The following is a 15889-nucleotide window of genomic DNA, read 5'->3' as shown; positions in this document are numbered from 1 at the left end:
CACGGATATCATACTACTGTGCTAAATAAGAGACATGTAATCATTTACAAAACATCACCATGTTGTTATTTAACTAAATAATGTTGTTTAGTCGAAAAAAACGAACGGGAGGAAATGCATCCCGGCTCTCGATTTTTAATCCTAATTTAATCATCATCTTCACCACGATCATTTATGCTTATGTTCGCCGAATTGACATGAAATCACTGACACATATGAATATACTGTATTCAACTTCATTAAAACGTTATTAAAGTGCCTAAACTCAGTAATTCACCAAAAATATGTATATTTTAATGGAGCCTCGTCGGCAGATCAGGATCCCAACGCGTAGTGGGGGGGCTTAACATTCCTCTATACTGGTCTTAGGCAGGTCGTAGGAAGCTGTAAGCTGGAGTCTGAAATGAGGTGCTACATCTGTATGGGGCTATATAAATGCACTTGTGGGTGATTTGGAGCATTGTGAGTTTATTTGAATTAATCCATTCGTTTTTGGGGATTTTCTTAAACTTCATTTTTCGATTTTTGTTACTTTTAGTTATTTACTTTCACTTATCCAGGGCTTTGACTTAATACTTAATACTTCTTCCAGCACCAAATATTTCCATCTGAAGTGTTCTTGAGTAGCTGAAATGATAATACTTGAGTAGATGTACGTATTTCCCCACCGGTTAAAGATATTGTCTCCAGATGGCGTACATTAATATCTCAGCCATCTGTTGCGGTTTTTTCTGCTTCTTACTTCCTAGACGGCGCGTCCTCCTTCCTCCAAGTTAAGAGTCGAGCGTCATTATGCAAGACTCTCTCTGCTGCACTTCAAACACACTCTGCAGAAAGTACAGCATGTCCTCGGCGCTGCCTGTCAACACTGTGTGAAATATTTAAGATTGTTAACGTTTAGCAGAGCTTGTGGCTTTTAGAGGATTGTAATGTCAACAAAGATTGTTATATAAATCTACCAGAAGAACAGTTGCATGAAAAGAGAGCTGCTCAAAGTCAGCAAACAGACTCTGAAATGTCACAACAATATTTACCTTAGTGACTTTTAAAATAAATCTGCTTCTAGGTAATGGAAAAAATAGCTTATTTGAAAATAAAGGCTTGTGCAGGATGGACTGTGTTGAACTAGTGATAATTATCTCAAAGATAACTTGAAATTAAAAAAGGACGATTTTTTTTCAGTCATACATTTCTGATTTTTTTTTTTTTATTAAATCATCTCCCTTTTTCGAAAATATATTTTAAAAAATAAAATGAACTCATTGTTTTAAACATTATCTGGTTTTGAACAAATGACCTGACTTTTAAAAATAATGTTTTATTTTCAGAAATATCTTAAATAAAAAAATAAAAAAAATCTCTTAATGCAATTACAAGCTTTTTCATTTGTATTTTTGTATTCGGGATTGAGGGAAACGGTATTTCGATCTCTCTGTCTGTACACACAAACTGAAAGATTGACAATAAACTCAAAGATTGACAATAAAGTTGACTTTGATGTAAACATTATTGAAGATCACATGTTTCTTATATCTTTAGGTTAGTAACCACATATCTCTTCTTCTCTTCAGCTCCCCAGCATGTTTGGAGACTTGAGGTCGACGTTCATCGCTCTGATGATCGGATCCTACGCCTCGTCCGCCGTCACCTTCCCCGGCATCAAGGTAACAACAATCTGCTGTAAATAACAACAAATATCCATCCATTGTTCCTCATCCATCCCATAAAGGGGTTCCCATGAGTCATTTCAAAGTTGTTTTTCATCATTTAAGGTCAAAAATCGTCTCAAAAGGTCTTGTTTTAATAACAACACTTTTTTAGGGGATCCATGCAAAACAAGTCTCATCGAGTTAATCTGTAATGTGATGTGTCCTAACGAACAGAACAGCCTCATAATTATACATTAAAAAAACAATTTCCAGCTAGATTATACAAGTGTGACGGTGGGGCACAATTATTTGCATTTGCCATTAATTGGATTTTCACGATTGTTATTTGGAGAGAAAATTATAGAAAGAAAAATATTCTTATAAATCTTGACAAGCTGATTAAACACAAATGTGCATTTGTTTTGTTATGGAAAGGCTTTAAAACGCTTTTTTGGGCTATTGTGTTTGCTTCCATAAAATGTCTATAGTCAGAGTAGTGGGAATAAACATTACAAAAACACATATTTATTACAAAGTTTGTCAAGTTGTTTCTGTAAGTACCTCCTAAATTCACCAAAAGTTATAAAAGAATGCCTAATTTGCACATCAAACACATAACAACCCAGTTATTTATGTTGATTCTTTTTTCATGAGGTTAGGGTAACGGCCTGGTATTACGGCCCGTCCACACTACAGCTTCGACAGCTTCAAAAACGGTTTCCAACGCGTCTGCCCATTCACTTTGAATGGGGTGACGTCACGTTGCCTCGCTTTTCGCCGAACTGATTTGTGGGTAGCAGAGCGGAGCTTTCCTGGCGTTTCAGGCTGCAAAAGTTGAGCAATGTCCAACTTTTGAAGCTTCTGAAGCTTTCGGTGGAAGCGTCAGCCAATCAAATCATATGCCAGTACAAGCTCTAGCCAATCAAACCGCTGCTTGTGTGTCAGGGGCGGGAGATTCATGTGATTGGTTGTTGTTCGAGCTTCAGACACGCCCGCCGGCAAGCTTTTTTTGAAGCTGGAGTGTGGACGGGCCGTAAGGGTTAAAGGTATTCTGATTCTGTTTCTGATGACTTCAGGTGATCTACGATCTGGGTGCCACCTTCATCATCATCCTGCTGGTCTGGGCTGCCTGCGCCTGCCTCGTCTTCCTCAACTGTTTCATCAACTGGCCTCTGGAGCCGTTCCCCAGCCCCGAGGACATGGACTACACGTGAGAATAAATGAGAAATCAATAAACGGGATTTCTGGGTGCAACGGGATTTCGGGGGGGTAACGGGATTTCGGGGACTAACAGGAATGGGATTGCTGAGAGTAACGGGATTTCGGGGAGTATTGGGATTTCTAGTGCTTTAGTTTGTAGTTCTTTGGTTAGTACTTTAGTTGGTAGTTCTTTAGTTTGTAGTTCTTTGGTTAGTACTTTAGTTGGTAGTTCTTTAGTTTGTAGTTCTTTGGTTAGTAGTTATTTGGTTAGTAGTTCTTTGGTTAGTAGTTCTTTAGTTTGTAGTTCTTTGGTTAGTAGTTATTTGGTTAATAGTTCTTGAGCTCTTTAGTTTGTAGTCATTTGGTTAGTAGTTCTTTAGTTGGTAAATCTTTAGTTAGTAGTTTGTAGTTCTTTAGTTAGTTCTTTAGTTGGTAGTTCTTTAGTTTGTAGTTTGTAGTTCTTTGGTTAGTTATTTTGTTGGTAGTTCTTTACTTTGTAGTTATTTGGTTAGTAGTTCTTTAGTTGGTAGTTCTTTAGTTAGTAGTTTGTAGTTCTTTGGTTAGTTCTTTAGTTGGTAGTTCTTTAGTTTGTAGTTTGTAGTTCGTTGGTTAGTTATTTTGTTGGTAGTTCTTTAGTTTGTAGTTATTTGGTTAGTAGTTCTTTAGTTGGTAGTTCTTTAGTTAGTAGTTTGTAGTTCTTTGGTTAGTTCTTTAGTTGGTAGTTTGTAGTTTGTAGTTCTTTGGTTAGTTCTTTAGTTGGTAGTTCTTTAGTTTGTAGTTTGTAGTTCTTTGGTTAGTTCTTTTGTTGGTAGTTCTTTAGTTTTTAGTTATTTAGTTGGTAGTTTGTAGTTTGTTGTTCTTTGGTTTGTAGTTCTAGTTTGTAGTTCTTTAGTAACGGGAGTAACGGGATTTCGGGGAGTAACGGAATTTCTGTGAGTGGGTCGTAGCGTTTGAGTTACAGGGATTTTGGTTTGTATCGGGATTTCTGGTTCTTTAGTTTGTAGTTCTTTGGTTAGTAGTTCTTTAGTTTCTAGTTCTTTAGTTTCTAGTTCTTTAGTAACGGGAGTAATGGGATTTCGGGGAGTAACTGGATTTCTGTGAGTAATGGGACTTCAGTCACCTGATTGGTTAAACCAAAATACTGCATAATTATGCTCAAAGTGTATTTATTTATTTTTCTTTCTTTTGTATTTAATATAGAGGTAATCCAGAAGAGACAATGTGATCAGGTTACTTAACTTTTTTACCCTGATTTGGTTTCTGTTTTGTACTGGAACGTGTAAAGAAACACACACACACACACACACACACACACACACACACACACACACACACACACACACACACACACACACACACACACACACACACACACACACACACACACACACACACACACACACACACACACACACACACACACACACACACACACAGAGATCTCCTCACACACATGGAAAACATTTCATGGACTTTTACACTTTCTATCCGAAGCATGAAGACAGGAAAGACTTTAAAACCAGATGATCGTCCGGATTTGCTCACAGTCACCTGGATATTTTCTTTCCTCCTTTTACTCGGCTCATGTATCTTCTTCTGACTTTCATTCCTCATCCTTCTCCTTATTGGTGGATTACTGAACTTATCCTAAGTATTCACATCCCCCCCTTGCCTTCACCTGCAAAATACCACTGAAAGACACGTGCATAGACAAGGAAGAGACTCAAAATGATTAAAAATAAACTTTAAATGGATTAAAAAAGATGCAAAACAAATACAAATGACCACAGAGACACACAATTACCTCAAAGAGATGCCGAACAACCACAAAAAACGATAAGAAGCCCAAATGCAAAGAGATATAAACAACCACAGGTACAAAAATGACAACAAGCAGACTCAAAAAACAGGCACAAAATAAATAAAAAGGAGACAAAATTACGACACAGACACAAAAAAGACCATACAATGACCAAAATGAACAGATAACCACAAGAAGACCAATCAGAGAGGTTAATTGCAGCAAACAGAAGACAACCACCAAGAGACTCAAAATACCTGTCTATTACATGACAGAAAAAAAGAGACCACAAAGAGACACAGTTTGACTTCAAACAGTCACTTATGGCGCATTTCCACTACAGCGCGGAGCTCGCTTTAAGCGTGCCGTGCCCGGACCGTTTGTAGTTGCGTTTCCACTTGGCGTAGTTCCGGCTAGCGGGTACTATTTCACCGTTTTTCTGGCCCCATAAAATCTAGGTTCTTTCCGGGCCAACAACCGGGCTGAGTCGGGCTGAGTATGCTAAACTACAGAGAGCAAGGGGGCTACAACTACAACAAAATGAACTTTGACCTTTGATTTAATTATAATACACGTTTCAAAATGATGCCGAAGTAACAACATACTGATACCAGTTAGTAAAAACCATGAATTAATGCTTTGACAAGTCTGCAGACTGACGGCAGGCGAAACATCTTTTAAAATGCGTGTTTTCTGAATGGAGATCGGCTAAGCTAACGCAGCTCCGACCGTCCACACTCACAACAACGGCCTACAGACATAAATAAACCAGTGACTGAATTCTCCATGACACAGACAGTCTGTGGTTTGTACTTGTTTAACTTTTGTCTAGTTTCTGAACAGATATGAGGAGCTGTGAGCTCTGAGGGCTAACAGCTAACGGCTGATGTTGTTTTTCTGTGGTTCTCATTGAAGATGACATCACGGCTCCGCCTACATTGCGTTACTATAGTTACTGCCCCAGCTACTACACTGTAATGGAAACGCAGCATAAAGTGAGCCTGGCCTACCAAGGCCTAACGAGGCCTAGCCATACCGAGCGAGGCAGAGCGAGGCCCTGTAGTGGAAATGCGCCATTAAAGACCTCAAAGATACGTAAAATGACACAAAATGACTCAAAGTGACTTCAAACAGTTACAAAAACATCACAAAAAGACCAAAATGGACAACAAAGTGACAAAGACACTATTTCACGGTTCTCTGTAATTTGCGCTCAAATTATCCTCTACACCGCCTCTTCTCTCCCCACCTGCAGGGTTAAGATCAAGTTCAGCTGGCTGGGCTTCGACCACAAGATCACGGGGAAGCAGTTTTACCAGCAGGTGACGACGGTGGGCCGCCGCCTCAGCGTGGGAAACTCCATGAAGCAGAAACAGCCGAACAAGGACCTGGCAACGCAGGAGGCCAACAAACTGTGCCTGTCCACCGTCGACCTGGAGGTCAAATCCAAGGACCAGGAACCGGGTGAGTCTGCAGGAAAATACACTTCAAACTAGTGTTGTTACGATACCAACATTTTAGTTTCAGGACCGATACCAAGTCAAGAATTGCGATTTCAAAACCTTTCTCAAAAAAAGGGGGACCCGTCTTAAATGTCATTATTGTGCTTTATTTCAAACCTGAACAATGAGAACTATAAATAAAATAAATTAAAGCAATGGCATTCAAGGTAAAATGACAATTAACTAAAATAGCAGCATCATCTCAAACAACTTTTTTGTCAAAATTCTAAATAGAGGGATCTGAAACATTCCGTACAGACAGGCCTCGTGGTGTCCGTAGGCTTGCCCTCGCTGTCGGAGATGTAACCAAAATACTTCCAAATTTCGCTTCTGGCGTCTTTTTTGTCTTCAAGCTGAGGTGCATCGGCAATAGCACTCACACTTGCAGCCATGCTTCTCCTTTTGTCACATGATATAAAAGCTGTATTCATAAAAAGAGTATTTTTAAACACGAGTATCTGTACTTCTACTTCAGTAAAGGATGTGTGTACGTTTGCCATCTGGACAATAAGGTCTTCCACACTGCCTTAAAAGTGCTTGAATTTTAATTAAATATCCGTATGAACCCTCAGACCCCAGCTCGGACCTACATCTGTACAAAACAATTAGTCCCAAACATGCCTGTGTTACCTTAAGGCGCCCCTTTACCTCTGCCCTAAATCCAAGCTAAGCTAACGTCCGTTTCCCCCACACCTCTTGCTCTCTTTGGTAACAAATGGACCGTGGAATATGTTCAGACCCTGATTTTAGAAAGCCACTCAGCAGGTGTTTGGTTTCAGAGCCTGAGAGAAGCATTGTAGCGTTGCAGTCATTGTTAATTTAATAACAGCTGGACATTTTCCATCTGTCAGGAGCTGTTATTACACACTGCAGCTCTCATTTCTCTCAGTTAGATATCGACTTATCAGCCCAATTAAACCCCAAAAAGTAGAATAGGCTCCCATTTAAGTATAAGTAGTAATACCACAGTGTAGAAATACTCTGTGACAAGTCAATCTAGCAGCAAAGAACCAAAAATAACATTTCTTGTGAAGCATAATGGCTATTAAAATGAGTGATCCATTAATCAGTTCATCGTTTTAAATGTGAGAGCTGGTAAAGGTGGAGATGACTTGTTAACGGACTATATAATAACTATAAATAAGTGTACAGTAGTAAAAAGTACAATATTTGCCTCCATATTAGTACAAGTAAGTACATAGTACTTGAACCTAAAAAGCCTTGTGCAAATGTTTCTTTCCCCCCTGCGTTATGGTCATTATTTATTTAGCTTAGCCACCCTGTTCTAGTTTGTTATGTAAACGTGACATGGTGCCAGCAGGATGATAACCAAGGTTGTTTTTATTCCTAATGACCTCTTCTTATTTCACTTCCTGTGCAGCTCAGTCCTTCATGAAGAGTATCTTCAGCCCCATCTTCATGCTGAGCCTCATCACCATGTGTGTGACGCAGCTTCGCCTCATCTTCTACATGGGAGCCATGAACACCATCTTGGAGTCTCTGACAGAGGGAGACCTCAGCACCGGTGAGATTAAACACTGTATAAACACACAATAAGGAACTACAGCACGGTCACATGACTTCACGTCAGCACCACTAAGCTAAAGGAGGCTAATGTTGGGCTATAAAGGAACTACAGCACGGTCACATGACTTCACGTCACCACATCTAAGCTAAAGGAGGCTAATGTTGGGCTATAAAGGAACTACAGCACGATCACATGACTTTACGCCACCACCGCTAAGCTAAAGGTGGCTAATGTTGGGCTATAAAGGAACTACAGCACGGTCACATGACTTCACGTCACCACCGCTAAGCTAAAGGTGGCTAATGTTGGGCTATAAAGGAACTACAGCACGGTCACATGACTTTACATCACCACCGCTAAGCTAAAGGCGGCTAATGTTTTCTATGTTTACTTTTCTTTCTGCTCTCTAATGATCCTCTCTCTGCTGCTTTCTGCTCAGCCTCAGCGCCTCGTTGTTAACTCTGCTTTGTCTTTCCTCCCGTTCTGTTTCTGCCACTCTTTCTCTTTCCGCCCCGCTGGCTTCTTGCTGCTGTTTCAGTGGAGAAGATGCAAGTGGGTAAGAAACTTCAGGCTTGAATCACAAAGAAACCCAATTTCTCCAGCTGTTTGTTTCCACTATTCATTCATGGATAAACCAACAAACAATATCCTTTACTGGAGTAAAAGTAGAAATACTGTGATCTTAAAATACTATATTACAAGTAAAAGTATAGTAGGAAGTATAGAAGTATATAAAAAATGTAGCATTATATTATTATCATAGAAATAGAGAGATAGATTAGTGATACTACACCAATGTGTTAACTATACAAATATTCACGTATTTATTGGTATATTTATATACTTTTTTTTCAAATATGTTATTTTATTTCATTGTTAAATAGAGCTACTGTTACAAAGCCCAATTCCCCCTGAATATGTATAAGTAATATTTTCCAATCAGGACTTTTACTTTTAGTATTTTAAGACCGTAGTATTTCTACTTTTACTTGGGTAAAGAAGTACTTTTTCCACTTTGACTTAAACATCTGAATATTTCCTCCACCTTTGACTTTGTGTTTTTGTTTCTATGTGCATCCTCTTCTAAATCCTCCATATTTCATGTTTTTAAAAAAAAACAGCCAAAATCAAACCTCAATAACGCTTTTCTCCCGTCCCTCAGTGAGCGTCTACACGTCGATCTTTGGCGTCCTGCAGCTCCTCTGTCTCATCACTTCTCCTGTGATCGGGTACGTGATGGACTGGAAGCTCAAAGACTGCGAAGAAGACAAAGATAAAGTCACCCCGAGGTGAGGAAGCACCCATAAAACACTAGAAACATTAACTAATTGCAATTGACCTTTCGCAAAGCCACGCCCCCCCTTGGTTACTGTTGCTAGTCCGACAAGCTGAGAGCCAGATGCGTTAAACAAAGCCATAAAGGAGGGTCTCCGTAACGTCGGAGTCGCCTTAACAGACTCATTTTGGAGCAATAACGCAGCAAGATCCTCCAGGTCCCGACAAAAGGGGCTACAATACGCTATGGAGGGTTATATCCACAGTATAAACATTAGAAAAGAGGGAGGCACAACATCAATAGAGGCACTTGCATACAGGTCGCAGTGCAAGAGTGAAAAACCACATGAGCTGTAGGCTATGTCAAATTCGACGGAAATATTATTATTATTTTGGAATAAAACACTACAATCACAAGAGGCATTAAATGTTGTAGTTTGTCTAAAGTTAACTACCGTTTCCTTGGTGGCTTTCTGCATCCACCTTGTTGTTCCTTTGTGGGGGTCGGGTTGCCCACTTGTGCAGCAGGATTAGGGAAGTCGGCAGTAGGCTTTCCATTAACAAAATGCTACAAAGATTAAAGCAAAATATAAATGAATGATTGCCTGTTGGCTTTCTTGTTTGTACTTTGACCACAGGTAGACTAATAACGGAGCTCAGCTGTTCAGACATTATTATGCATCAAGTGATGGTCAAAACGACCGAGAAGCACACAGCTTACAGCTGTAGTCGTGTGACTTTAGCTAACGTTAGTTAGTGAAATTAGTTAATTAAATTAGTTAGTGAATTTGTGAATGTAATCTTTGCTAGCTAGCTAGCTACGTTAGCACGTATTTACCTTGGAGCAAACGTATTTGTGTTTGTTGATATTCGCCATATTCAGCTGGGCATGGGGCCTGCCGCATTTCTTTATCCACTGGCGGCATCTCTCCTCTCGGGTTTTGGGTTTAGGAAACGGGTAAAATATCACCCCCCCCCTCTAAGCTTATGGGATATCTGCTATCCGATTTGCAAAGACCATAAGCACAACGCTTCACCATTTTCGCAATGAATTTGAACACTAAGCTTGTCGGACTTCCACAGGGAACCGCGCACGTGATCGAATATGATTGGACAACGGGCATTTAGGGGCGTGGCTTTACGAAAGGTCAATTATTTTACTTTAAGAGATGCAAAAGAACCACAAAAAAACCTAAAAGAAAACCAACCATCACAGGTACAAGATTACTAAAAAAACAGACTTTGAGTCAAAAAGAAATATAAAAAAGAGACAATGAGACACAAAATAAATAAGAAGGAGACACAAAATGACTACAGAGACACAAAAGGAACATTCGATTACTACGAATAAACAAAAAAAGACCATATATGAAACATTTTACCATAAAAAGACCAATTATTTGGAGTGATATTGCAATATTGATAGATAGGTGTGGTTGGTAACGGCTTAGCAGATAAGATAAGATAAGAGGTACCTTATTGATCCAAATGTGGGAGTTTTTTGTGTCTTTCTAGCATTGCAAAAGAGGAGGTGAAAACCATTGTTCTTCGTGTTGTTTGATGATTTGTTTGATCAGCTAAGTGAACATGAAATATGAAGGGTTTAGAGGAGGATGCACATAGAAACAAGCAAGCACTAAGTCAGAAGTACAGGAAATATTCATATGTTTGACTTCATATGTTAAAAGCAGTATCACCCAATACTCAGTTAATTTACTTAAAGGGGACCTCTCATGTACGTCTTGTATACATGAATATGTGTCCCCGGTGTTCCAGGGAACTCACCAAGTGTCAGAAAACACAACCCTCTCTATTTTCCTCCATACCCAAATCTCTTAAAAAGGGGCTGCAACGGATCTGATACAGACTGATCCAGATTTGAACACTTCTATGACGTCACAGAAGTGGCGCTACGGCTATTGGGCCAACTCCACCAATCAGGAGGAGACAGCCACGGACATTGCCGTTGGAAAGCGCTGGAGACGCTGTAGTACATATGCCAGGCCTGTAGATGGTGCTGTTCTCACAGAATCAGCCCATGATGCAAAGACAGTGTAAAATTGAGCGAAATGAGGAATGGCTAAAATGCATGATCTGTTTGGTATTTTGAAAAATCCATCCATCTTCTCCCGCTTATCCGTGGTCGGATCTCGGAGGTAGCAGTTCCAGCAGAGAGCCACAAACGTTCCTTTCCCCTCATCAACCAGCTCTGACTGGGGGATGCCAAGGCGCTCCCAGGCCAGAGATATAATCCCTCCACCTGGTCCTAGGTCTACCCCTCGGTCTCTTCCCAGCTGGACGTGCCTGGAACACCTCCCTAGGGAGGCGCCCAGGTGGCATCCTAACTAGGTGCCCGAACCACCTCAACTGGCTCCTTTCGACGCCAAGGAGGAGCGGTTCAACTCCGAGTCCCTCCCGGATGACCGAACCTCTCACCTTATCCCTAAGGGAGACGCCCGCCACCCTGCGGAGAAAACCCATCTCGGCCGCTTGTACCCGCAATCTCGTTCTTTCGGTCATGACCCATCCTTCATGACCATAGGTGGGGGTAGGAAGGGAAATGGCGCGGTAGACAGAGAGCTTTGCCTTCTGGCTCAGGTCCCTTTTCGTCACAACGGTGCGGTAAAGAGACTGCAGGACCGCTCCCGCTGCTCCGATTCTCCGACCCATCTCACGCTCCATTGTTCCCTCACTCGAGAACAAGACCCCGAGATACTTGAGCTCCTTCACTTGGGGTAAGGACTCATTCCCTACTTGGAGTGGACAGTCCATCGGTTTCCTGCTTTTTGAAAAATAAAAAGTATAAATATGCCTTATGGTCCAACACTATATTATTCAAATATAGCATGATAGGTCCACTTTAAATGTAAAACTACTATAAATGTAGAATTCTCTGTTTCAAGTAAAAGTCCTGAATGGAAAATGTTAAAGGTAAATTATTGTCTGAACATTGGACTTTTTCCTGCATGAGATTCACTACCTGGTGCCTCTGTGGCAGATTGATTTTGAGTATATTTTATTTGGAGAAATTGCCACTACAATAACATTTAAACTCATATCATTACATTACATGTTAGACACTTTTATCCAAAGCAACTTATGTACTTACACAGGAGCACTTTGGGGTGAAGTGTCTCAGGGACACAACAACATGCTGACTGCAGTGGGACTCGAACTTGCTATCCTCTAATTCGAAATCCAGCACTCTATCCACTGAGCCACAGCCACCCCACAATAATGATAATTGTGTTTCCTGCAGTTTGAACGTCTTTACTAGTTCATTTAATTTAATTCTGCAGCCCTAGTTAACACACATAAACACAGACATTTACATTTTTATTGTGATTATTTTTCACTGAAATTCACATTATTTAAACGACTGACTGACTGATTGATTAAGAGGATCTGTTCAAAACAAGATTTATCTTTATAAAGTTTGTAGAGTACGAATTGAAGGCCAGGAAATCCCTTCAGCTCCACAATACGTCTATTTATTAGTTAAAATACCATTACAAAAAGTGTATAATGGAGCATACGTAAACTAAATAAGAGAATTAATACAGAAATATTTCGAAGATTTATGTTAACACTATTTAAAAATGAGAACAAAGAGTAACGTTGTCAAGATATATAACTATTTAAAAAAGTTAAGGTCAATTAAAATACAAAAAATGACCTAAAAAATACAATATGTGCCGTACCGTATATCAGAATTTAAAATGGAAAGAGTATCCTGCTTCCTGTGATTTTAATACTTCAAACGCACACAGACGAAAAGGAAATATGATAGACGAGAGGATGATGGATTTGTATTGATTTTGTTTCTCTGTGTTCTCCCCAGGGAGCCGGGTCAGCCTCGACGCCCCGACAAACATATCCAGAAGATCGTGAACGCCACGCGAGCGTTCGTCTTCACCAACCTGCTGCTGGTGGGGTTCGGAGCCAGCTGCCTCGTGAGGAACCTTCCTCTGCAGGTACTCAACTCTCAGGGAGGGACAGAGGAGGGGATTCATATATTATTTACACATACATGTATATATATAGGATTAAACCCTGTTTAAGTATTTTCATTGTATCATTAGAAAATACAGAGCATGTTAGTGTTGAAGTTCCTCAATGTGGAGCCAAACTATAAATAACCTACCTTGTGAAGTACTGGGTATATTACTACTTCATCACGTTTTATGAATGTTAAATACATGTACATATTTGCTTCCAAACTGTATTGGAGTTGAAGTATATGGAACATACAAGACAAATGCTTATATAAAGTACAAGTATGTTGTGTACAACACTTGAGTAAATGTTACTACTGAATACTGCCGTGTATAAATACTACTTTAGTCAAAGCAGTCAACAGTAATAGCATCAAAATGAACTAAAAGTAATACGTTTAATTTACGCACAACTGCACATTGCTTATAAAGTTCTCTCTGCAGAGAGATGTAAACATTTTCAAACAGGACACGCTCACATGGAAATACAGCTCCTCAAATATCACATATGTTCTTTAAATATGCTATATATATATATATAGAGAGAGAGGTATAACAACGACACCTGCTGTACAACAGAGGTACTGCATCTCATTTAGATTATATTAGATTTACAGGAAATGTCCTTCTAGCAGCATCACTAAATACACTGAAGAACAACATACTATGACTACTTATATAAACCTAGTATAATATAAATAGGCAGACAGGCAGGCAGACAGGCAGACAGGCAGGCAGGCAGGCAGGCAGGCAGGCAGGCAGGCAGACAGGCAGGCAGGCAGGCAGGCAGGCAGGCAGGCAGGCAGGCAGGCAGGCAGGCAGGCAGGCAGGCAGGTAGAGAGAGAAACAAAAAATATAAATATATATACGTGGATGTGGAAATACAGCTTCCCAGTAACAAATATAATGCACGATATTATAATGAAAGAAAAAGTTGCATGTTTTAAAGATAAAATACACATTTCATGGAGGATTTACATGTTTTTTTCCTCCTTTTCAGATTCTCTCCTTCATTCTGCACACGATCGTGCGAGGCTTCATCCACTCTGCAGTCGGAGGCCTCTACGCTGCTGTGTGAGTGTTCAAGTGTTCAAAACATACACAACTACTCACATTTATACTGTAAGGTGCAAATGTAACATGCTCTTTTTTATTTTGTGCATTGAAACAAACTGTGTTGAAACGCCTGAAAATCTAAAAATATATTAATATCACCAAAATGATTGAATACTTTGGGGTAAAAGTGGGTGTATTGATACATAAATAATGTAAGTAAATGATGATCCATTTTCTACATTGTTTTTCAACGTTTTAGCTACGATCAGCGCCTTTTAAAGAAATAAAAGACCACTTGTAATATTTTTAACTGGAGAAATGGCGCCCCCTACTGCTTTCTTCCATGAACAACAGCTAATAAGCACACAAGTGGATGGGAACAGAAATTAATACACACATTAATACACACATTAATACACACATTAATACACATATTAATACACACATGCACACATTAATACACACATTAATACACACATTAATACACACATTAATACACATTAATACACATATTAATACACACATTAATACACACATTAATACACACATTAATACACACATTAATACACACATTAATACACATTAATACACACATTAATACACACATTAATACACATTAATACACATATTAATACACACATTAATACACACATTAATACACACATTAATACACACATTAATACACACATTAATAAACACATGAATACACATATTAATACACACATTAATACACACATTCATACACACATTAATACACACATTAATACACACATTAAGACACACATTAATACACACATTAATACACATATTAATACACACATTAATACACATATTAATACACACATTAATACACATATTAATACACACATTAAGACCCACATTAATACACACATTAATACACATATTAATACACACATTAATACACATATTAATACACACATTAATACACATATTCATACACACATTAATACACACATTAATACACACATTAAGACACACATTAATACACACATTAATACACATATTAATACACACATTAATACACATATTAATACACACATTAAGACCCACATTAATACACACATTAATACACACATTAATACACACATTCATACACACATTAATACACACATTAATACACATATTAATACACACATTAATACACATATTAATACACATATTAATACACACATTAATACACATATTAATACACACATTAATACACATATTCATACACACATTAATACACACATTAATACACACATTAAGACACATATTCATACACACATTAATACACACATTAATACACACATTAAGACACACATTAATACACACATTAATACACATATTAATACACACATTAATACACATATTAATACACACATTAAGACCCACATTAATACACACATTCATACACACATTAATACACACATTAATACACACATTAATACACATATTAATACACACATTAATACACACATTAATACACACATTAATACACACATTAATACACACATTCATACACACATTAATACAAACATTAATACACACATTAATACACACATTAATACACACATTAATACACACATTAATACACACATTAATACACACATTAATACACATTAATACACACATGCACACATTTTAATCTAATAATCTGGTAACAGTCATGAGTTCGTGATTGCACTAATTAAAAACTAGATTAGAGATGAGGTATTGTGCCCAGGGGGGAATTCATTTTCACAGCACTGTACATGAACACACTTAACATACAATATGTAAACAACAACAACAAGAACAACAACAAACACAATGAGTGGGTTTTTTGTTGGTAAATAGATGAAAATAAGAGAAAGATTTTCCTTCCAATGAAATAAAAGCAC

General features: G+C 38.6%; 1 protein-coding gene across 2 annotated transcripts in view; it reads left to right on the top strand.

Moving 5' to 3' along the window:
- Positions 1–1541: 1541 nt before the first annotated feature.
- The window catches only part of LOC307034872 (large neutral amino acids transporter small subunit 4-like), a 21882-nt gene continuing 7534 nt past the window's right edge, over positions 1542–15889 (top strand). The window contains exons 1-8 of one of the 2 annotated variants that reach the window (XM_079673798.1): positions 1542–1664; positions 2726–2859; positions 5906–6114; positions 7534–7677; positions 8219–8236; positions 8843–8969; positions 12797–12929; positions 13951–14024. In XM_079673798.1, the coding sequence (XP_079529924.1) occupies positions 1581–1664; positions 2726–2859; positions 5906–6114; positions 7534–7677; positions 8219–8236; positions 8843–8969; positions 12797–12929; positions 13951–14024 (923 nt within the window). In that variant the 5' untranslated portion in view covers positions 1542–1580. The remainder of the gene's footprint in view (positions 1665–2725; positions 2860–5905; positions 6115–7533; positions 7678–8218; positions 8237–8842; positions 8970–12796; positions 12930–13950; positions 14025–15889) is intronic. The other variant, XM_079673799.1, reaches the window with a different exon arrangement.

Source organism: Notothenia rossii (genome assembly GCF_949606895.1).
Source record: "Notothenia rossii genome assembly, chromosome: 4".
Lineage (NCBI taxonomy): Eukaryota > Metazoa > Chordata > Actinopteri > Perciformes > Nototheniidae > Notothenia > Notothenia rossii.
The sequence above is the reverse complement of the archived record's forward strand: the minus strand, read 5'-3'. Positions and strand labels throughout refer to the sequence as shown.